This window comes from Alternaria alternata (assembly GCF_001642055.1).
Source record: "Alternaria alternata strain SRC1lrK2f unplaced genomic scaffold CC77scaffold_1, whole genome shotgun sequence".
Lineage (NCBI taxonomy): Eukaryota > Fungi > Ascomycota > Dothideomycetes > Pleosporales > Pleosporaceae > Alternaria > Alternaria alternata.
In genome coordinates, this window is record NW_017306190.1 from 1085831 (window position 1) to 1107152 (window position 21322).

Consider the following 21322-nt stretch of genomic DNA (forward strand, 5'->3'; position numbering starts at 1 on the left):
CTTGACGACAAGAACAAAACAGTCATCATGCTTGACAACGACACACCATCGCATTTCTCCTCGCCCGGGCGTTCAGGCAGTGATCATCCGCATATTGTACGCGCACGACGTCCGCAAGCACGGGGAATGTCTGAACAAGCCACAAAAGAAGACTCTGGAGTCGCCAGTCTGCCAGAACATTGTTGGTTACTCATACTGAAAGGTGGTGAAAAGCTTAGGGCTCACTTGTCAGAGTTCAACGCGATAGCCAAGGCTGCCGCATCTACCGACCTTCAAAACCTCCACTTGGCAATTGGGGCGCAGTATTTGCGCTTCCTTCCCAAATTTGAAGACATTCGGTATGATGAAACGACGGACGTTGGCGAATATCTGCCTATCATGGTGCAAGTTGGAACTTACAACGCTCCTGCTAAGCCAAAGAAGAAGGGCCTCAAAACCGAGCAAGTATTGGAAGTGTGGGCCTATCATACACTTTCACAAAAGTCTACCGAGGAAGATCCAGCAACCATCTCTCTGATCGAGCTTGTCGCCTTCAACAAAGACCAACAGCACGTGCCCAATTTATTCGGACTGGAGATAGACGACCCCTGGGCCACGAAAAAACAGCTCGTCAATCTCCTCCCACCCTTCGTCGGCATTCGCAACGAAACAGAACTTCGTTGCTTGGTGTGCTACTGTCTTCTCCTTGCTGCCGCCGAGAACCACTTCTATTTTGACGGACTCTCTATATCTAGAGAACCAGGTTTCACAGGTGTACTGGTCGAACTCTGCAAGAGGGCATGGGAAGATGAGAGATTCCAAGCCCTTGGAAAGACAGGCGTAATGTCAGACAAAAGCAATTTGTGGGATGGAGTTCCTAAGTTGGACGTGCAGAAGGGAAGAGATGCTGAGCAGTATTCAACGTCGGAGAGTGAGGGTGAAGATAGAATTCCGGCAGTCATGCCCGAAGGTACGACGCAGCATCTCAGAAAGGAGTCCAGGAGGAGAAGACGAAGGGATTCATGAAGGTCTGTGATAGAGCGAATGTTAGTGTGCTGCGCATTGCAACATCATCATGCAATCCAGACTCACACGGGGCACTAGATGGTACATTTAAGGAACCCTGACAACAAACAGGCAATATAGAAGGGTGCAGCTGGGCGCAGAAGCAGCTCTCGGCTACCACTATCTCTTCAATTAGCCTGCATGTGGGGCCATCCTTGTGGCGTACATATAAGCCGACCCCACACTGTATACACGGAAGAAGGAAGATCAATATACCTGCCACTGTAAGTTACAGTCGCTTCTCACATATCTAATTTGTATTCTCTGTTTGGTCTTCTAGACTTCAATCCACACCTCGTTTCGATATGACGCGCTTCTCCCGTCGCCCCTCATCCGGCGTCAACGTCATAATAGTAGGCGCAGGCTTCGCGGGCATTGCAGCAGCGATAGAATGTGACCGAAAAGGTCACTCAGTCCTCCTTCTCGAGAAAGCTGCAGATGTAGAGGAAATAACGCGATTCGGGGATATCATCTCATTCGATCCGAACGGTGCGCGCAACTTCGAGCGCTGGCCTGGCGTCATCGAGGCAATGAAGAAAGTTGCACGGAAAACAACGTGGCTGGATCTGTACCACTGGAAAGGGGAGTTTGTTACAAGACAAAGTTTTGATGCCGAGAAGGAGTGGGGGCCCAGGATCAATGGACATAGAGGGGAGTTGTACAGTATCATCCATCAGCATGCTGTCGACCGGGGCGTACAGATCAGATGGGGTCAGCGTGTGACTGACTACTTCGAGGATGCGGAAAGAGCTGGTGTTGTTACTAATGGGGAGCGTATGTTTGCTGACGTAGTCATCGCAGCCGAAGGGGTGCGCTCGCGTGGCCGCAAGATCGTGCTTGGATTTGATGATAAACCTAAGAGTTCGGGATACGCTGTATATCGCTCGTGGTTTTCTGGCGACGCTATCAAAGATAACCCCATGTTGAAGCACCTTGTAGAGAGGGACAGTCACTCTGGGTTCATTGGCCCAGACCTCCACTTTCTGGTTTCGTCGCTCAAAGACGGCAAAGAGTTTAACTGGGTGTTTACCCACGTAGACGACGGCAATATCGAAGAGAGCTGGCAGTTTCCTGGGAGAGTGGAGGATTGTCTAAAGTACGTCGAAGGATGGGCGCCGATAGTACAAGAGATCGTGAGATCGACACCAAAAGGCGCACGTCTCATCGATCACAAACTCGTCTTCCGCGATCCGCTACCGACTTTTATTTCCCCAAAACAACGCATCGCTTTGATTGGAGATGCAGCGCATCCATTCCTTCCAACATCCATCCAAGGAGCCAGTCAATCCATTGAAGACGGTGTCGTCCTAGCTGCATGTCTCGAACTCGCTGGCAAGGAAAGCATCCCACTAGCCGTACGTGCATTCGAGAAGATCCGTTATGAAAGAGTACACAAGGCGCAGGCGACAGGAGTGAAGACGCGCGAGCGATGGCACAAAGCCGACTGGGATGAAATCGTTAAGAAGCCAGAGTCGATTCACCTAGCACGTGAGGCATGGTTGCTGAACTTTGATGCAGAAAAAGACTGCTACGACAGGTTTCAAGTAGTTGCCAAAGATTTGCGGGGTGCACAAGCGCGGTTGTAAGGTTGGGACGCTTTGCTCGGGTAGTAGCGTCGGTATATTGTGTTGGTGTTATACGGACCAGGCAAACAACCTTGAAGGCACGTTATCTACACGTGGTATGTCAGCGCAAGGTTGTTTATGCATGTCTCGCGTTGGCTTTCCTGTTTGGCGTAGTTTTCGATCAGACTAGAAATTGGATCATAGCGGTTGGCATCATTGATGCGGATGAGCTCGCGCTACTGCCGTCTAATGCCGGGCTAGCACCTGTTACCGTCTATCACGTCACAGCCGTGCACCTGCCACTTGCAAACTAGCACGGGCAAAGGTGATATCTGTGTGTCTAAAGCAACTGCATGTCGTCTTTGCGCAGCCATAATAACCTCGCCACTTACCTATTGCGGGAGTTTTGCACCCCATAGTCGCCTCCTCGTGTTTTGGAGCAACAGATTAAGAGTGATTGGGCTGCAAGATGCACCTTTCTACCCTATCCTGCTTCGTCGCCGCTGTCACCACCACGGCTGGTGTTCAATTCGGCGACGCAAAGGACCCTATCAACATCGTAGGCGTCGGACGCAACGATATCGAAATCTTCTTGGGTATTCCATATGCTCAAGACACCAGCGGCGAAAACAGGTTCAAACCTCCGATTCCCTATGAGTATACTCCAGGCACTACTATCGATGCGACTAAACCCGGGCCTGCTTGCCCTCAACCACTGGGCGTACTCTACCCACCCCTCGGACTGGGCAACATCACCGAGACTTCTGAAGACTGTCTGAACCTGAATGTCGCAAGGCCCAAGGCGGAGGACAGGCAAGGAAAGGGGCCGCTACCAGTGCTGGTATGGATTCATGGAGGATCTTTCTGGTGGGCCAGTAATACCGAGCCGACGACCGCGCCTGACGGGATGATTAAGCAATCTGTGGAGAACGGCGACCCGATCATACATGTGGCCATGAACTATCGTCTTGGATTCTTTGGGTTTGCCAACTCCGACTCGCTGAAAGAGGAAGGAAGCATGAATGCTGGTCTGCGTGATCAGCGCGCTGCTATCGAGTGGGTCCGCACAAACATCGCTGCTTTTGGTGGGGATCCGGAGAGGATTACAATTGCCGGTCAGTCTTCCGGCGGCCTCGCAATCGGAATGCAGATCATGGCTTACGGTGGGGAGAAGCCACTCCCGTTCCAGCGGGGTATCGCCCAGTCTCAGTCCCTCGAGCCTGGTATCACCGGTACTTTTGCCAAGGATGCTATGATTGCATTGGTCGACTACGTGGGATGCAACACTACCGATGTGGATGCTCCTGAGACGATCGAGTGTCTACGAGCGTTAGACACTGACACGCTGTTTGAGGCCTCGAATGCGACATACCAGAGTGATATCGCCCACAATATTGGTGATATCTGGTTGCCACAAGTGGACGATGATTTCCTTCCTGCACCACCAAGCCAGCTTATCGCAGAAGGACGCTTCGGTAATGCTACCTTCATGTCTGGATGGATGCAAGGTGACCTGAACGTCTACACCAACACTTCCATTGCGACCGCGCAAGATACATACGATTTTGTTCGCGGGTACCTCCCAGCCTTCTCGGAGGATTCCTTGACCAAGCTACTGGACATGTACCCTGTAGAGGAATTCGGAACCACCGTAAATCTGACGGCGGAGTTCTACCGCTCAGCGCGAATCTTCCGTGACATCCTCATGGTGTGCCCATCGCTACATCTCGGTGCTGCGATCGACGAAAAGTACGAAGCGCCAGTCTACTTTTACAATTTCAACCAGACCATTCTAGATCCCATTCTCGAGTACGTTGACGATATTGTTGGGTTTGGAGTTGTCCACACATCGGAGTTTGCGTACATTTTCGACAGCATGCAGGTGTATAACAGGTCAGGCTACCCCTTTGATCCAACAGAATATGATTACGAGCTTGCTATGCGAGCAAGTCGATCGTGGAGCACATTTGTCAGCCATGGAGTCCCGGCGGAGAGTGGGCCTCAATCAACTACGCTGCTGAATTGGGACGAGGCATATAGTCGGCCAGGTGGTCCGTATGTCAGGACGATCGGTGGAACCCATCCGAGTAACAGCGCGCTGGGCATAGCGAATGCGACCCAGGAGATGGCAGAGCAAAAGCTGCAGGAGCGATGTGCTTTCTTCAACAGCCCAAAGATCATCCAGGCACTTCAGTATTGAGAGTGGTTTGGTCCGGCTAGATGGAATGTAGATGTCTTTGGCCAATGCAGAGTATATGATCCAGAGAGAAATAAATAGGCCAAATAGCGTTTAGGAGTAACGGCACAAGGGGTATCTTGAATCCAACCTCAGAGTAATCACACTTCCTCAACCGCTATCTTCCTACTCGGTCTTATCGTTCTTGTTCGCCCCATCAACCAACTCCATTATAAACTCCCACTCTTCCTTCCTCACCCTATTCACACTCAATCTAGAATTTGTAACGAGCTGCATATCCCTCAATGGCCCCTCCTTTGCATACTCTTTTATTCTCGCCAAATCTACAATGTCATCGAACTCTCTCACAAACTCGACGCCCACACAGTACCACTTAGGATTCTCCCTGACGCTCTTCTTATCATAATAAGGATCCTTGGGATCAAATGCCGTCTCGTCAACTTTGGCTTCTTCAACTACACGCAGTATGCCTACAATACCAGAGGGCTTGGCATTGGAGTGGTAGAAGAAGCCTAGGTCGCCTTTGCGCATGGCTTGCATGTTGTTGCGTGCTTGGGGATTGCGAACGCCGCCCCAAGGCTCCGGTTCTGTGCAGGCGCGCAGGTCAGAGATGGAGAAGGCGACGTTTACGCCGTTCTCGTAGCGGGGGAGAGGCTCGGCTTTCAGGAGCCAGTAGACTTCTTGAGCGCCGTTCGCGTCGCGGTTTGTGGGTGAGGAAGGGGCGGGTGGAGGGTTGGTCTTGGATTTTGGCGCGGATGTGTCTGGACTTGGTTTCGCTTTTGAAGCCTTGGCTTTGGCCGTGGCGGCTTTCTTAGGCGGCAGAGGGCTGTTGTCTGCTATTTCTTCGTCTGCGTCTTCATCTTCACGATCGCGCTTGCGACGCGTCGTCTTTTTGGCGCTGCGCTTGGATTGTACTTCTGCTGTGGATGAATCATCATCTTCGTTGTACTTCGGTGCTGCTGCCACCGTTTGACGCGTAGATCTTCGTGTGCCAGCCATGACGAGGTTGTGGTAGAGTTGCAATGGTTGTGGACGTTGGTATGCTGTGCGGCGCGAGCGTGCAGCCGACGAGGACGGCTGCTGCTATGACGCCATTGGCTGGCATCTGATCCCCCTCAGCCCTGTACACCCCCAGATCTATAAAATGCTCCACATCTCAACACAGCACATGCTGCCGAGCTGGGAACATCGCGCAAGCTGTACTAGATTAATGATCATGGACACAACTTTGGTCATCCAACAACGGTACTGCTCGCCATGCTCTGTGATAGGACCACCTAGACGTCTCCCCAGGTCAAGACCATTCGCGCGACCGTCCACAGTGCGGATAATAAATTCCACATTCAGACGGTCCTTCCTGAAACCGAAGTACCTCGGCTCATTCGTGGTGGAGTGTTCAAGAAACAGTACTTACGTGGCCTTTGGCGTAATCATGGACCTTGAAGCCTCTTCGACCTTCCAAGTCTTTTCACACCGAGTGCGAAGCACAATTCACAACTTACAAACAAGCTACCACGATCACCAAGTATCAACATTAAGCCGCGACGATGAGATACTTGGAGGTTTCTGTTGAGATCGTACACCAAAGACCACACTATGCATGATCTTAAATCGCCGCTTTCTCCCCTAGCGGCCGCATCTTTGCATAGCACATTCGGTCGACTACCTCAACATAGCCAAGCTCAAGGAACGGGGCCGGATAACTCCACTGAAGTTATGGATCCGCCTCCGCCACTCTGCCGCTACGGCCGCATGAGTTGACAAACGTTCCACTTGTCTCGTAGTAGCTACCTAGCAAAGACTAATACTCGGCCGACATGACCTCAACTTGTAAGGTAGAAGATCACTCTCGGAGGCTCCGAGGTGAACTCGATACGACTTGGCATTGGTATACATAGTACAGCTTTCGCCCTTAGTTGCACATCAATTCTAACAAGACATCCTGAATACATCACGCCGGATACGCAGCAATGGAAGCATTCACCAAAAAGACGCTCAAAACCTCTCGAGGAATCACATACACCTACTACACCTCTCCCGGCTCCGCTTCTCTTCCGACTCTACTCTTCCAACATGGCTACCCCGACCATGCCGCCATGTGGGCACAAGTCGCGACGCCCCTGCGCTCTCTAAACCACCCCATCATCATCCCGGACATGCTAGGCTACGACGGAACAGACAAACCCACAGACCCTTCCGCCTACACCTGGGACAAGATGACCAACGATATGGTCGAAATCCTCGATGCAGAGAAGGCACAAAACTGCATCTCCATAGGTCACGACTGGGGTTCCGCCGCTGCTTCCCGCTTATACAACTACCATCCAGAACGCGTAGTTGGCTTGGTAAACCTGAACGTCACGTACACAGCCCCAGGTCGCAAGCCCTTCAATCTAGATGGAGCAAATGACATGATGGAGAAGGTTTTTGGATATCGGTTGTTCTCATACTGGTACCTTTTCACCGCACCCGACGGACCAAAACTTCTCAAGGAAAGTCTAGAGAAGAACTTCCACATGATGCACGACAAGGATGGCTTGAAAGAGTTCTTTTGCACACCTGACAGTATGCGGAACGTCCTTACCGGAAAGACCGAACCTACTTTCAACCTCCGACCTTACGCGCAAGATGCTGAGTTCAAGAAAACTTTCATCGAGCGGATGCAGCGTGATGGCTTTGAAGCACCGGTGTGCTGGTACAAGGCTACGACGACGAATCTGCAGCATGAGAGTGATGCCAAGTTACCTGAGGGGAGGGAGATAGTCAACGTCCCATCGCTCTATATCGGATGCAAGCAAGATATTGTGTGCAGGCCTGAAGCCATGTATGAGAGTATACAAAAGGGCTTGTTACCGCAATTGGAACAGTCGGAGATGATTGATGCGGCGCATTGGGTGACGTATGAGAAGCCTGCAGAGGTAGTGTCGAGACTGGAGGAGTGGTTGAAGCGAAAGTTTGCGCAGTGAATGATGTAGTATTGTGAACAAATTGGACGAACAATAACATAAGGTCGTTTGATACGTGGTTTTTCATTCTCTACATTGGATCATTTAGACAGCTGTGACATGATTTGCAGGAAACAGTCTTCCAACACCACAGTAAACACCCCAATACCAGTCGCCGTTGATATCGGCTGCTTCTCTTATCTCTGCTCCTCGAGGGAAAGATAGTTCGTCTTCTACCCCTTCGTCTGGTAGGTAGCCCCATCTAGCTAGCAGTCTTAGTCCTACTCCTCCGTCTGGTGGATACCGTTGTACTCTTGCCATCTCCTCTTCTTCTTTGAGCGCGTAACCACCTACGAGATCGCGCACAACCATGCGTCTTTGTGCGCCATCACGGTCTTCAAATCCTACAATATACATGCGGTGGCTGCGGAGACACTTGCGCCATCCGCTTACACCGTCTTCCTTGGCAATACGACCGCTAACGACGAGCTTGTGATAGCAGCTCATACATATATCGTAATCCCCGGCATTACACTTTAGACAGTGGTATCTCGTGTTTGACGGCGGAATGGGATAACTGCATATATTACACAAGGTCGTGAACGTCAGAGGTCGGAAGATGGAATTCGCAATGGTAAAGTAGCCAGGGCCACGCATAAGAGATGCTGTCTTCGGTGTCAACGGAGGAGTTGTAGGTACTGCGTCGTGGTCTGGTGGAGCCAGATGTCCGTCTTGCCGTGGCGTTGAGGGCGCTGATGGAGTAGTATCCGTAATTGATTGCGAGTCCCTTGTCTTGCGAGCGACGGGAACAAGGGGATGCGTGCAATGATGGCCTTGGTTAACGCAATCATTGCAATAGCCCCAGTCGCCTTCGTTGCAGTAGTCGCACTTCCAGTAGCAGGCATTGGCGTATGCCTTGCACATGTCGCAGAAGACTCCAATTTCCACCCTTTCCCTGGGATTGTCCTCGCTCATAAGCACATGTGGCGGCGTTGTAGATTCTGTCAATGGTGTCATAGGCCTGCGATACCGATGTCCAACAAGGATATGGGGGTGCTCATGATTTGGCGGATAGCCACCTTCGGGTGCTTCTCGTTCGTATCGCGGCCAGGCAGTCCAGCCAAAACCATACCAATGCTTGCATCCTCTACCGAGACGGTAGCAGCGGAGGCATATATCATACTCTCCATCATCGCAACGTTCACAGTTGTAGTGAAGCTCGTACTGTATGTCATTCTTACCACATCGTTGGCACGCTATGTGCGGCTCGTTGTACACAACAGGAGCACCTAATGATGAGCCCGAAGCTTGTCTTGATCGAGACTCGCTCACAGTTGGATCGGTAGTGGAGCGAGGAAAGGGGGGAGGTGACAATAACGGGGGAGTGCTACTGTTGGAGGATCGTGGCAACACAGCTCTGCTGGGATCTGTAGTACGCCTAGACGTAGGGGGCTGGAATGGCGTTATGGCTGGGGTGGAGGAAGATTGGGGTACAGCCGAAGTACCGACTGTAGCTAGAGAACTCGTCGGACTGCCGCTGTTAGGTAGATCGAAGCCAAGGCTCTGGGGTGAGTTGGGGCTTGAGACTACGTTGATGGCGCTGGTGTTGGCGTGAAGGCTGATGCGAAACTGTTCGCGGACATCAAGCCTACTTCTCTGCTGGTTGTCGGACTGACGGCGTGGCCTTGGTCGCGCATGTTCTGATGACGACTGCCGCTCGCCACTACTGTTGTTCTGGGAGGTCGCAGAGACAGGCGTAGGACGCTCTGCTCTTCTTGCCGATCGAGAGCTTCCCTGACTTGAAGATCGCTGGCGTGGTGCTCGTCCGCCTCGGTTCGCAGCATCGATGAGACCAGGTCTAGATATGGGCGGTCCTACTGCCGTCTGAGGTGTCGACGCGCCGCTTTCCGAACGGCCGTGCCTTCTTCTGCGTGCTGCTTCCTCGTCGCGCGTAAGAGGGCTTCGCATGGGTTGAGGCAACAGCGATGAAGATGACGAGCTCATCAAGCCCTCTCTTGCCAGACGCTCCCTCCTTTCTCTCCTCTCGCGCTGTCTTTCTGCATGTCGCTCTGCCTGACGTCGTCGCACAGCTTCGGCTATCCTCTCTGTAATTTCTTCCTCCTGTGCAGTGCCAATCTGGTTCAAATCCACGCCTTCAGACACCAGCTCTTCCAGCACCTGCCGCACGAGGTCCTCGTCCACGTCTTCCGCGTCGAGGTCGGAGGCGCTCAGCAAAGAACGCAGGCTGGACTGGTGTTCAATGGCCCTGGGAGGTATAACGGCTCTGGATGGCGATGCGCCGGGCGGGTTCTGGCTGGTAGAGCGCCTTTCGTCCCGCGCCCTACGAGATTCCCTGCTCGTGTCGCGACTTCTCTCCCTCCGCCTGCGCTCCCTCGGGGGTTCCAGACTGGTCCTGCTGCTGCCCGGTATGCCCACGTCTCTCAGACTCAGCTGCTGGGCCTCCTCGAGCATGCGCTGATCGACGTCATCGCGCTCATCGCGCCGTCTGAGCTTGGGCAGCACATTGTCGCCCGGCTTGTACTTGTTGCGGTCTGCCGTCTTCTCCTCGGCACTCTTGCCTCTCTGGGGATTCGATTTTAGGAATATATCAAGCAGCGTGGTGACGGTGGCATTGGGCTGGGTGGTGCGCACCGAGGCGCGGCAGGAGGGGCAGGTGTAGGGGTGTATGGATGTGGCGGTCGAGGCTTGGAAGGCGAACCATTCCTTCAGGCAGGCGCCGCAGAAGGTGTGAAGGCAGTCGAGGAGGGTGAGCGGCTGGTAGAGGAGGTCGGTACAGATCTGAACACGGCCGAGTTAGCAGGCGCATCCTCGTCGTTGAGCGGGCCCCAAGAACCTTGGAGAGACTCGGAAGGAGCGACCCAGTCTCTTATCTCAACATGCTCTCGAACTCGCCCACAGTCGTGAAGCTGCAAATCCTCGTCCACGCACCCGTCGATGCGACGACACCCCACTCGCCAACACCACAAACTTGAACCTCGACTTACCGAGCACGTCAGTTCCTTCTCCAGATCGCCCTGTACTCCGCCAGCGCGCTCGGCCTCAGCCATGGTTCGTCGCAAACTGTTGGTCAAGAGCCGTCGTCATTAGCTGCCTGGCTATGAGGTTGCCGTCTAGCTAGCTCAGCTCGTGCGGTCAGCGACTCGATGCAACAACCATGCACTTGGCGAGCCTCTCTATTACTTGGAAGAGGCGTCATACCATGCCAGCGCATCTGCACCCTGCGCCAACCCAGCAGCAAAAGTACATGTATTCATCGGCCCGCTGCAGCCTTATGTTTCTTACCGCAAAGAGCCCCCGTCTCTCCATGTCGGTACGTCACGCGCCTTGCCGACGTGTCACGTATCCAGAGTCGGTGAGAGACGGCGACGCACCTACCATGCCTCTCAACCCGACAGCACATGTCGGGAAAGCAAACATGAATTGATATGTCGCCAACACTATAGCTGCCTCGCACGTCTATCGTCTCGAACCCTCCCATCTTGGCCTCCTGTTAAGCTTTCTAGCCCTGCAGCAAATGACGTTTGATACATGGTTTCACCTGCGCTACAACCAATGCAACTACGTCCCGACCACAGCACACCCAAAACACGATCCAGATCAACGGGTCACAACAGGCAAGACGCCGTCTGGGATATCAGGTATCCACATGTTCATGCCTGAGGTTTTAAAACCCCAGGCCAATAGGACTATTCCAGTTTTGGCGAGATCGATTAAGCTTTATAGCTCCATCTCATTGGAGAGATCGTGATGGTAGTTATATCCATATATATGAGAGGATATCATCAATCTGTTGATAGTCGATCAATAAGTACATGACATTATGATGAGTAGCAACAACGCATGTAACTTTTGGGTAAGTTTGTCATGTTAGCCAAGAGCACAGGGGATATATGTGGGTTAAGAGAATGGAGACAATGAAGAGGTAGTCGGATTTCATTTCATATCTTCCCCTCACCTCATATAGATACAGGTGAGGCACAAGTAAGAGACAGTTTTCTGCGTTGCGTCATCTTTGGTATACTTTTGTAGACATGCACATGGCTAGGTGAGAGAAGAGCGGGCAGACCTTAGGTGAAGTCGATTTATAGGTGGCCATATAAAGTCAGCATCTTCATGGGTGTATCCTCCACATCTCCACTGACAAATACTCTTACAGCTTCGTAACTGCTCTTCCATTATAATCATCATCATCAACATCATCATGCCTCCAGCTTTCACCGAATTACCTTTGGTATACCCACAGATAAAGCCATATATCCTCAAGAAAGAGCTCGTTACCATCGCGGAAGACAGGATCCAGACTGTCAGCGACCAGTACGAAACCCTGATCGGCGGAGGCCAACACAAGCGTGACCACGCAATGAGCATTGCTCGCATCTTGGCCGTACACTACGGGTATCTGCCTGATGGCTTCGCCAAGGAGGTTCTCGGCGTCATCACTGCAGACCTCACCAGGTACGGTCGATCTGCGAACACTCATGGCCCGCAAAGATTGGGCTCGGGTCTGGATCAGCAAGCTCATCTCGACAATGGACATCATGCACCGCAGCGTGATCACCCTCGAGTTCATCCAAGATGTTCACTGCGAATACTCCACAGACCCAGTGCTACACGGATCTTTCGAACTTCCGCTCGACAGGCCCAGCATGAACACATCTATTCGAGATCTTGTAAAGCTCGTGGACGAACCAGCGGATACTTGGCACTGGAAAAAGGTTCCGGTAACAACAGCCACAAGGATGCATGCCGCGCCTGCAAATGTGCACGAGAACGTTAACAACAAGAAGAGACGAGTCATCCGGGATGTCCAACTGGCCTTATTAGAATGAGAATGAGAATGTCGGTGTGGTTAGTTTACGCATGGTTCGTCTAAGGGTAGACAAGGACATGCTTCGAGGGAAAAGCGTAGGGATTGATGGAATTCAGCGGGATACTAGAAAGGAAAATACTTCAGTGCTTCATTCTCTTCATGTCTTTCTGTATCGGTTTTCAAGACTGAGTTCTTGCTATCTACGGTAGTCATGGTTAACTTCATCACATCGCCACCAATGCATGACTTTAGCTCGTAGTGACGAAGCACGATACGGACGATAAAGATGCTACCCCGTTGCCCCAGTAGCAACCAAGCTAGCGTATGGCATGCCAATAGTGCTCATAGTATACATTGAAGCAGTCAAATATCATCATGAAATTTTCTCCGAAGCAGACTCATGCCCATGTCTTTGTCAGATTAGTTCCATCCACTAGAGTGATTCCAGAGCCGCACATCACTCTCATCTTGGGTTCAATTCTAGAGAATTACAATCAAACACAAGAGCATTGCGACGGAAGCACAGTGCGATTCTGACTATAGAATCCTATCGTTGACAAAGTCCACACTTCTATAGCAGTAATTCGTGAATACGCTGATCAGTGTTTACTAGCATGCGTTACCTCCACACTTCATCCAAAGTATCCTCAAGGTATTCACGATGTTTTGCTTCCCAGCCTGAATATTTATTAGGCAGCGTATACATTCCGGGTATGCTTTGGTTTTGTCATCGATCAGGGTTCGAAAGATCGTGTTTCATGAATTCATTCTGCATCACATGACTCACACTTTCAATAAATGGTAACAAACATGTAGTCGGCAGGCTAATACCTTCTTTATCTACATTTCCAGCGAATAACTCTCCTCTTACATACAATACTAAATACATGTTCCAACCATTAGACGTCTGACCTGATCTTTATATACAGAAAAGACTGATTGGCTAGTGACCAGCACATCGCCCTCGCCTTGCAAGCCATTAGACTCGTTCTCTTCATAAACTCGTAAGCGCAGTGCTTAGTTGTTGTTGTTGTTGCCGCCCTTGGCTCCGTTGCCGCCGTTGCGGCCAGATGCCTGACCCGCATTCTGTCCCTGAGATTGTTGTCCAGCAGCGGCGCCGTTGCCAGCCTGTTGCTGCTGGTTAGCACCATTTTGAGTCTGGCCTTGAGTCTGTTGTCCGGCAGCGGCGCCATTGCCTGGCTGCTGGCCGTTCTGCTGAGTCTGCTGGCCGTTCTGTTGACCCTGTTGGGTCTGCTGACCAGCCTGCTGACCCTGCTGTTGGCCAGTTTGTTGACCTTGTTGAGGGGTCTGCTGTCCGGTAGTACCCTGAGAGCCTTGTTGAGGAGCTTGGACACCAGTCGTTCCTTGGGGTGCTTGGCCGTTGGTAGGGGTGATGCCAGCGGCTTGCTGAGGAGTTTGTCCGTTGTTGGTTGCGGTGCCGGTGGTACCTGTAGCAGTTCCCGCAGTTCCCTGAGTACCCTGAGTTCCAGTAGTGCCCTGAGTTCCAGTAGTACCCTGAGTTCCAGTAGTACCCTGAGTTCCAGTAGTGCCCTGAGTTCCCTGAGTTCCCTGAGTTCCCTGAGTGCCTGTGGCGGCACCAGCAGCGCCAGTGTTCTGAACCAGGCCATTACCAGTTCCTTGAGCAAGAGCCTGAGCAGCGGCAAAGGCAGCAGCAGGGCTACCTGCAGGGGCGCCGGGCTGAGTAGCGCCAGTTCCCTGAACACCACCAGCAACACCGGTCTGGTCGCAGACGGTGGGGCGAACCGCCTGGGAGGTGGATCCAGTAGAAGCCATGTAAGCATCGATGTTGGGGAGGACGTTGACACAGCGGTTTTGGTTGATCAAGTCGATGTTTCCAGCGGCAGCCATACCCTGAACAGACATCTGCTGAAGCTTGTCGACGACATCCTGGAACGAACCACCAGTAGCGAGTGTGCTGTTGGCCGCAATAACGTTGGGCATCTGACCGTTGGCAGCATCGATGATGGCCTTGTGGTTCAGCTCATCGACCTCTGCGTTGAAGGCAACTGTAGCAGCCTGCTTGAACTGGACGTTGTTCTGGATGCTAGCTCCAGTGTTGAGGAAGTTGGAGACCATTGAAGTGTCGGCCATCCAGTTGGAGACGGCGGTGGCGAGGTCGTTGGCAGTGGGAGTCTGTCCATTTTGGATACCGGCACCGAGACCAGTAGGGGTGTTGGTGGCACCCTGCTGTTGCTGCTGCTGCTGGTTTCCTGTCTGCGCGCCTTGCTGCTGTTGCTGGTTGCCAGCCTGGGTTTGACCGCCCTGGTTTCCGGTTTGTTGGTTAGTTGCAGCGGCGGCAGTGTTGCCGTTACCGCCGTTACCACCCTGGACCTGGGCGAAAGGAGCAGCGTAAGCCGCGGAGGTGAGGAGAGAGGCGATGAGAATGTACTTCATTTTGACTGTGAGATTGGTTCTGTCGAGTGGAATAAGATTATGAGTAAGGATATGAAAGAGAGTAAGAAATGCTGGAGATGCAGAGTAGAAGATATTAGCCTTAGTGAGTGAGGAACCAGTCCGATGAAGTTTATCTGGGTGTTGGGAGCTGTGGTATTTGTACCATCTCTGTTACCATTTCGGATGGCCTTGCCGTCAAGGCATGATGGTGTGCAGGCCTATGCATCGTAGCAGTCTGGGGATGGAGCTTCAAAGCTCCTAAGCTCTTGGCATTCAGTCAGGTAGCACACGAATAGCTTGATCTGGTAGTTTCGAAGTATGCCATAGGGTGAATCAGGCGCCTCCAAACTGTCGAAACTCTCGAAACAGGCGAAGCCGAACTCCAGTCCCAAACACAAACGGGGCATTTCGCAGGGTGCGCCATGTCGTGCATGGAAGATGAATTAGTCATTGGTGTTTGGCGAGCCGATGTCATTGTTTTGGCGGCGTCTGGGAACCGGTTTCGTCGGTCTTGGCGCCCGAAGCTTGCGGACGATCATCAGATCTTATGTTGAATCTTAGTCTAAACGCCCCACATTTGTCCCAGATCGACACAGGTTGCCGAGTTGCTGTCACATACTCTCACGACTTGATCGCGCACCATAGTGGTGGAGTGGATAGCTAAGCTTTCGGGTTGATCGTGCTCGATCTATTGGGGTGCGGAAGCAAGTACATATGCGAACAACGTGTTGCAAGTATCCTCTTGAGATTACAACAGATATCGCATCGGAGCCTTCCAAGACGTGCCCGCGTTGCAAACTCTGGAGATAATTTGGAGGCATGCTTTCAGTAATTGCTTCGTTTTGGAAATGCCTCCGAGAAGCGGAACGACGCGCTAGAACGCGCTAGAGCGCGCTGCAACAACGTCTGGTGTATCAGTGGCAGAAACGGTAGAGGTACATGGGAAGGTTTATGCGACTGTGACTTTTTTTCTTCTTGCATGTCATGCCAAATGTAGCTCACAGTCCGAGTACGAACCCGATAGGCTGAGTGCAATACGTGAAACTGCTCCTCGTGACGAGCAAGTGACTTGTTGCACACGCGACTAATGCACAGGTTAGCACTCCATATTGTTCTGCTCACCAGATTTCATGTTCTTCTGTTCGGCGTCCATCTCAGTTTCGATCTTTCGGATGAATTTAGCTGGGTTACCAGCGACAACAGTGAAGTCTGGCACGCTCTTCGTAACGACACTCCCAGCGCCGACCACACTGCCTTTGCCTATCACGACGCCAGGCAGTATGCAAACATTGCCACCAATCCAGCAATCCTCTCCGATATGTATTTCCTTGCCCATTTCAGGCCCCCTAGTGCCGTTACGGACAGCTGGGTCGAGAGGATGAGTAGCCGAGTAGAAGTGGACGTTCGGTCCAACAAGCGTGCGTGAACCAACGGTAGTTAGGCAGGTGTCGAGGAAAACGGCGTTAAAGTTGATAAAAACGTTGTTGCCTAGGCGGACATTATATCCATAATCCATGATGACTGGCGGTTCGACCCAAGGATCATTCTCGAACAGCTTCGCATCCTCGTCTTCTGAAGATGCCATTGGAGGAAGAGGGGTTTTGTCTTGGATGATGCTAGTTGGAGTATAAGAAGAAGTCTGCTGAAGAGCAATCAAATAGTTGCACATACTCTCGGAAAAGCTCAGTCAGCTTCCTCCGTGATACATCGCCAGCATTGTTATAGCGAGTGCAGGCTTGTCTGCTTCGTGCACGCTCTGCTGTGAGCTCAGGCGTGAAGGCATGGTAGAGTTCGCCGCGGGCCATGCGCTGCTTGTTCTCCGAAATCTCCATGTTTGCCTCTGGAATTGTGAGGATCTAGCACTTGATCTTGGAGCTGGTGTGATGGCTATGAAGCCGATGTGGATAAACAAACACATGTCGAAGTAGAAGTTGCGAATGCCAGGTATCACGGCACTAAGGCACGCTTGGACTAGCGCGATGATCTCATCGGCTGACTCCGAGGTCCCACCTGGCAAGACGGGACGCGCAGGAGCCAAGGCAAAAGTGACTGAGTCGCCCACCTCTTACTATTGTTCAGCTCAACTTCCTCACAAGCCACACGGCTGGATGTTGGTCGCGTACTTAGGTCCCGTTGCAAGCCTTTAGAAACATGCCTTGAGTTTCTTCGCTCGTCTTGTTATTCGACGCCAGAGTCCCTGCATAGCCGATATCTACCTATCCACGATTGCCATGTCTTCGAACGGCTCGCTCTCCTCCGGTATCGATATCTCCCTACCCACGAATCGACCGAGTGAGAACGGGAAATGGACTCCAGAGCTTGATCAGGAGCTGCGCGCTAGAGAAGCATCGAACGTCCAGACCAAACCCCAGAATGCTATTGCGCCCGAGTTCTTCCGTCACGGCAAGCGCTCGCTTTCGGGCATCGCTGTGCGTGCTTTCTGCCTAGGATGCGCTCTGGCTTTTGGTCTGTTCGGCACTGTTCTGCTCGCATACAACGGCAGCCATCTATGGCGACCGTTTTTGTTCCTCAGCACGCTCTCTCTTTTCCACTTCCTCGAGTTCTACACGACAGCCGCCTACAACACCCCGATCGCATACATCGATTCCTTTCTACTCACAAATGGCGACCAATACCGACAAGCCCACGCGGTGGCCTTCGTTGAGACGCTTGTAACATCGTATTTTTTCCCCGGTTATCAATCAACGATCCACCCACCGTGGTTGATCGCATTGGGCATAGCGATGATCGCGGTGGGACAAGCTGTTCGTAGTACGGCTATGATGCAAGCGGGCACCAACTTCAACCACCAAGTTCAATCGCGTAAGAACGACGGACATGAGTTGGTAACTCATGGTGTTTATCGCTACTTCCGTCACCCTTCATATTTTGGCTTCTTCTGGTGGGGCATTGGGACACAGATTATGCTTGGCAATACTGTCTGCTTCTTTGGATTTACTGGTGTGTTATGGTACTTCTTTATGAAGCGAATTACTCGTAAGTCCCTTCTCTTCGTCGCGCAAGCATGGTGGCTCACTCAATACAGATGAGGAAAAGTTCCTAATTAAATTCTTCGGCAATGAGTACGAGGCGTACAGGGCACGAACTCGCGTTTGGATACCTTTTATCTAATCACCTGTTGAATGACACGGTCAGTGTGGATTGTTAGATGAGTATGATGAATCTCGTAACACGACGACGTCGTCTCATCACTAAATCCTTTTTCTTTTTCTCTTATCTTTTCTACCTAAACCCGTGGAAGCCGCAAAGTCTCTCTATATTTGTATTTCAACAGGGATACATGAGTAGATAGACGTGAGTAGGTCTCCACATCTGGCACACTGAACGCGTAAATGGTGTAAATCCTCACATTCGTGCTGGATTCGCGGGCGGAATAAGGTGAACAGTGCCATCGTACGTGGGATTCGTTCTTCTTCTGAGCTCGTTTCTATTTCTGTCACCGCCTGCGTCTGCTAGAGCACAGTCTTGCCGTTGTCTCAGCTCAGTTTTAACTCATGAATGCTCTTCTATTTCATCATACCTAGCAAGAGTTTTCTACCTGTCATTGCTATATCAATATGTGCATGGGTGGTGTGTGCGCTCTTATGTCAACTACTACTTTGGCATCTCATCATGTTCATGTTAAGCTTCTGTCGTAGGTCTTCAAGTTTATGAAACCAACCTTACCTTCACGCTCAACTCAAACATTGTTATGAAGCAGATGCTGCACGAGTCTATTATCGCGGGACTCGGTTTAGGTATAGCACATTCTAGTCTCTATGGGTGCCACTATCAATCGTTTCCTATTTCATGCAAAGATCCGAAAGAAACATCGAAGCGGCAGGGAACTATCTCAATGCCGAATTCTACATTGGGTATCATTGAAGACAAACGCTCATCCCGCTTTTCGAGTTTCTCGTCTTCACCGCTGTCGTCTCATTGGCCACAGGCTAACACCAGGAACGGCAACCGCATTGAGACACCCTGGACTGTTTACATTCCTGCCCTCAACGATCCGACGTCACCTCAACTCTTGCCTACATGCATGCCACAGTCTAATGCCTGGTAAGACTCCGCCATGTTCTCGTATACGAAATAGCGAAGATAAACTGTACCAAGCTTGCCTCGATGCCTGCATAGAGGGAATTGCGAAGATAACAGTGGACAGGCGAATTGCTAGTGCGTGCCGATTCTCTTACTTGCTCATGCACTTTGCTCGACTAACTTTTGCCCAGCAACCTCCACTTCCACCCACACCAATACCAACTCCAATAAGAGCAGCAATATTTTTAGTGCGTGCGAACCTATACCGGCCTCATCTTCCCTTCTGTCGCCTCCTCCATCACCCGCGCGCAAGCAAATCGCTCGATACAAGAGTTCACTTCCACTGTCTCCGTTGCCGGAAATCATGGATCGTTCCAGGCACATGAGTCCGCCCTCAGCAGCGCCGTCTGTTTGGGCTTCTGGAGATGCACGCAGTAACCTTGCCGTCCAACCTGCAGCCAATCTGGGAAGTATCAAGCTCAAGAAGAAGGCCGTCAAGATGGTCGGCGCTGCGGGACCCGTATCTGGCACCACCTCGCGACCCGCAGCTCTTACCCTGCCAATGGCATCCTCATCTAATGCAGGTCCAGCCAAAGTCGAGCTGAAGGTTTCCGACGGGTACGAACTGCTACATAATCTTTCGAGCCTTACTGACATGCGTGCGTATAGACCAGCATATGCTAGGCCCACTGTCGCACCAAAGTCATCCTCAGTTGAAAAGAGTATCGTCGCGTCCTCCGCAGCTACCCCTACAGAGACGGCCGCGCCACAGAAGGAAGATCCGAATCCCACAAGCGATGCCTTCGAAGAGTCTGCCATGGATGCACTCTATGCTCGCCTAAACAGCAAGACTGTCCTGACCCCCCGCAATCCCATCGGCAGTACCTCAGTAAGGCCTGAGCAAGCCAAGTTCCCGTTTGGTGATCGTCTTGCAGAATCAAAGGCAGACAACACCAAGATCGATAAAGCAGAAGCCGAGAAGGCGGAACACAAGGGGATCGATGGCATCAAGGTTGCGGACGTGTCACAAGAAGAATTGGAGAATGCGTACATGCGTAAAGCTAGCGACTACATTCAGGCTATACCAGACGTCAATGGAAACACGGCAAGTCTCATTAAGGCCATGTCGAGGAAGTTGCGTGGCTCGTATATGCCAGAGGTCAAAACCGACGTCGAAAAGAACGAGATCATCAAGGCACGTCTAGCCTTCGCTGTTGCCAACTACATCAACAAGGTATTGAAGAAGCGCCCAGAGCAACCTCGTACACCCGAATCTATCAAACAGACGCTCAAGGATGCGAATGGTGATTTCCTCAGACTTTGTGCCAAGCTTGTCGAAGAAGGTCACTTATCTCTAGAGACACTCGCTGAAGTATCGGGTATTGTTGCGGCCATGCACAACATCCTTCCCAAGCCCGAACTACCCGCCACCGCGAGCGTTATCGCCCCGACCAAGGCAGCACCTCCTGTTGCGTCGAGTACTGAAAACACCAAGCCTGTTTCTAAGGATCCGGCAGACGGCATGAAAGGATGGCCGACCCAGGAGAAGCGGGAGAATCGTAAGTCTGTATCTATATGTATGATCAGGCTGAAACTGACAAAATTTAGCGGCTGCTCATCGCACCTGTATTCTAAAAGGGGTTGCAGGTATCACCAGCATCAACCAATTGCAAGCCCTTGTGTGGGGTGGCAAACTCGAGTCTATCTCCTTGCCAGAACCGGGTTCTTCCAATGCCCTCGTCAAGTTCCTCACACCTGAAGCATGCGAGAAGTATCACAAGGCGACTGCGAATGGCATCGAAATCGTCGGCGACATCAAGAAGGCGGTTGTGTTCGTGGAGAAGGCCGAGGGTCCGAACTCCATCAACGATGTCATCTGTAACTGCATTGACGGCGACGCATCACGCTGTGTGCGAGCTATTGGTGCAGACGAAGATAGCGATGCAGTACTCATGAAGCTGGCTCGAGGTAAAGGCGTTAACAAGCGCGATGTCGACCGCATCAAGAGCGGAAAGACTGCACGTGGTGTAAGTAACACTGACTGATTATCTTGATCAATGCTAACATCATCGCTATAGCATTCGTATGTGGAGTTCCGCTTCTCAAACATCTACCACGCCCTCAATTTCAAGCGCGAGCTCATGGACAACGACGACTGGGAGCACTGCAGCATTGGTTATGCACCTGATCCGTGTGAGTTGGCCAATGGTGCTCACTACAAGGATAAGGACGAGGAATAGGTCTACACATGAGCAGTGAGGTATGAGCGAACGAGTCGGAA

The 21322-nt window shown here is 51.7% G+C and overlaps 10 protein-coding genes across 10 annotated transcripts; 6 read left to right on the top strand and 4 right to left on the bottom strand.

Moving 5' to 3' along the window:
* Positions 1-27: 27 nt before the first annotated feature.
* On the top strand, positions 28-1005 carry CC77DRAFT_1090017 (hypothetical protein; the record flags this gene model as incomplete). The annotated part of the gene is made up of 1 exon (XM_018529500.1): positions 28-1005. The coding sequence occupies one exon, from the start codon at positions 28-30 to the stop codon at positions 1003-1005; it is 978 nt and encodes a 325-aa protein (XP_018391493.1).
* Positions 1006-1042: 37 nt separating this feature from the next.
* On the top strand, positions 1043-2854 carry CC77DRAFT_23794 (monooxygenase). The gene has a single exon (XM_018530793.1). It carries the CDS (start codon positions 1350-1352, stop codon positions 2628-2630), a length of 1281 nt encoding a protein of 426 aa, XP_018391494.1. The 5' UTR covers positions 1043-1349; the 3' UTR covers positions 2631-2854.
* Positions 2855-2927: 73 nt separating this feature from the next.
* On the top strand, positions 2928-5030 carry CC77DRAFT_1015413 (alpha/beta-hydrolase). Its single transcript, XM_018524020.1, has one exon. It carries the CDS (start codon positions 3079-3081, stop codon positions 4807-4809), a length of 1731 nt encoding a protein of 576 aa, XP_018391495.1. The 5' UTR covers positions 2928-3078; the 3' UTR covers positions 4810-5030.
* Positions 4891-6103, bottom strand: CC77DRAFT_23693 (DUF55-domain-containing protein). The gene has a single exon (XM_018530787.1). The coding sequence runs from the start codon at positions 5803-5805 to the stop codon at positions 4972-4974; it is 834 nt and encodes a 277-aa protein (XP_018391496.1). The 5' UTR covers positions 5806-6103; the 3' UTR covers positions 4891-4971.
* A 568-nt stretch (positions 6104-6671) lies between these two features.
* Positions 6672-7814, top strand: CC77DRAFT_23691 (epoxide hydrolase-like protein). Its single transcript, XM_018530786.1, has one exon. The coding sequence runs from the start codon at positions 6777-6779 to the stop codon at positions 7770-7772; it is 996 nt and encodes a 331-aa protein (XP_018391497.1). The 5' UTR covers positions 6672-6776; the 3' UTR covers positions 7773-7814.
* On the bottom strand, positions 7815-10819 carry CC77DRAFT_978630 (hypothetical protein; the record flags this gene model as incomplete). Its single annotated transcript, XM_018536007.1, has 2 exons — positions 7815-10550; positions 10757-10819. The coding sequence occupies 2 exons, from the start codon at positions 10817-10819 to the stop codon at positions 7857-7859; spliced, it is 2757 nt and encodes a 918-aa protein (XP_018391498.1). The 3' UTR covers positions 7815-7856.
* A 2780-nt stretch (positions 10820-13599) lies between these two features.
* CC77DRAFT_924128 (hypothetical protein) lies at positions 13600-14997 on the bottom strand (the record flags this gene model as incomplete). Its single annotated transcript, XM_018533788.1, has 3 exons — positions 13600-13916; positions 14181-14850; positions 14935-14997. 3 exons carry the CDS (start codon positions 14995-14997, stop codon positions 13600-13602), a joined length of 1050 nt encoding a protein of 349 aa, XP_018391499.1.
* A 1096-nt stretch (positions 14998-16093) lies between these two features.
* CC77DRAFT_1027194 (maltose O-acetyltransferas-like protein) lies at positions 16094-16829 on the bottom strand (the record flags this gene model as incomplete). Its single annotated transcript, XM_018526358.1, has 2 exons — positions 16094-16613; positions 16669-16829. The coding sequence occupies 2 exons, from the start codon at positions 16827-16829 to the stop codon at positions 16094-16096; spliced, it is 681 nt and encodes a 226-aa protein (XP_018391500.1).
* Positions 16830-17228: 399 nt separating this feature from the next.
* On the top strand, positions 17229-18129 carry CC77DRAFT_923615 (prenyl cysteine carboxyl methyltransferas-like protein Ste14; the record flags this gene model as incomplete). The annotated part of the gene is made up of 2 exons (XM_018533747.1): positions 17229-17994; positions 18044-18129. 2 exons carry the CDS (start codon positions 17229-17231, stop codon positions 18127-18129), a joined length of 852 nt encoding a protein of 283 aa, XP_018391501.1.
* Positions 18130-19405: 1276 nt separating this feature from the next.
* Positions 19406-21281, top strand: CC77DRAFT_1056189 (hypothetical protein; the record flags this gene model as incomplete). The annotated part of the gene is made up of 4 exons (XM_018527888.1): positions 19406-19659; positions 19711-20600; positions 20650-21068; positions 21120-21281. The coding sequence occupies 4 exons, from the start codon at positions 19406-19408 to the stop codon at positions 21279-21281; spliced, it is 1725 nt and encodes a 574-aa protein (XP_018391502.1).
* Between the last annotated feature and the right edge of the window lie 41 nt (positions 21282-21322).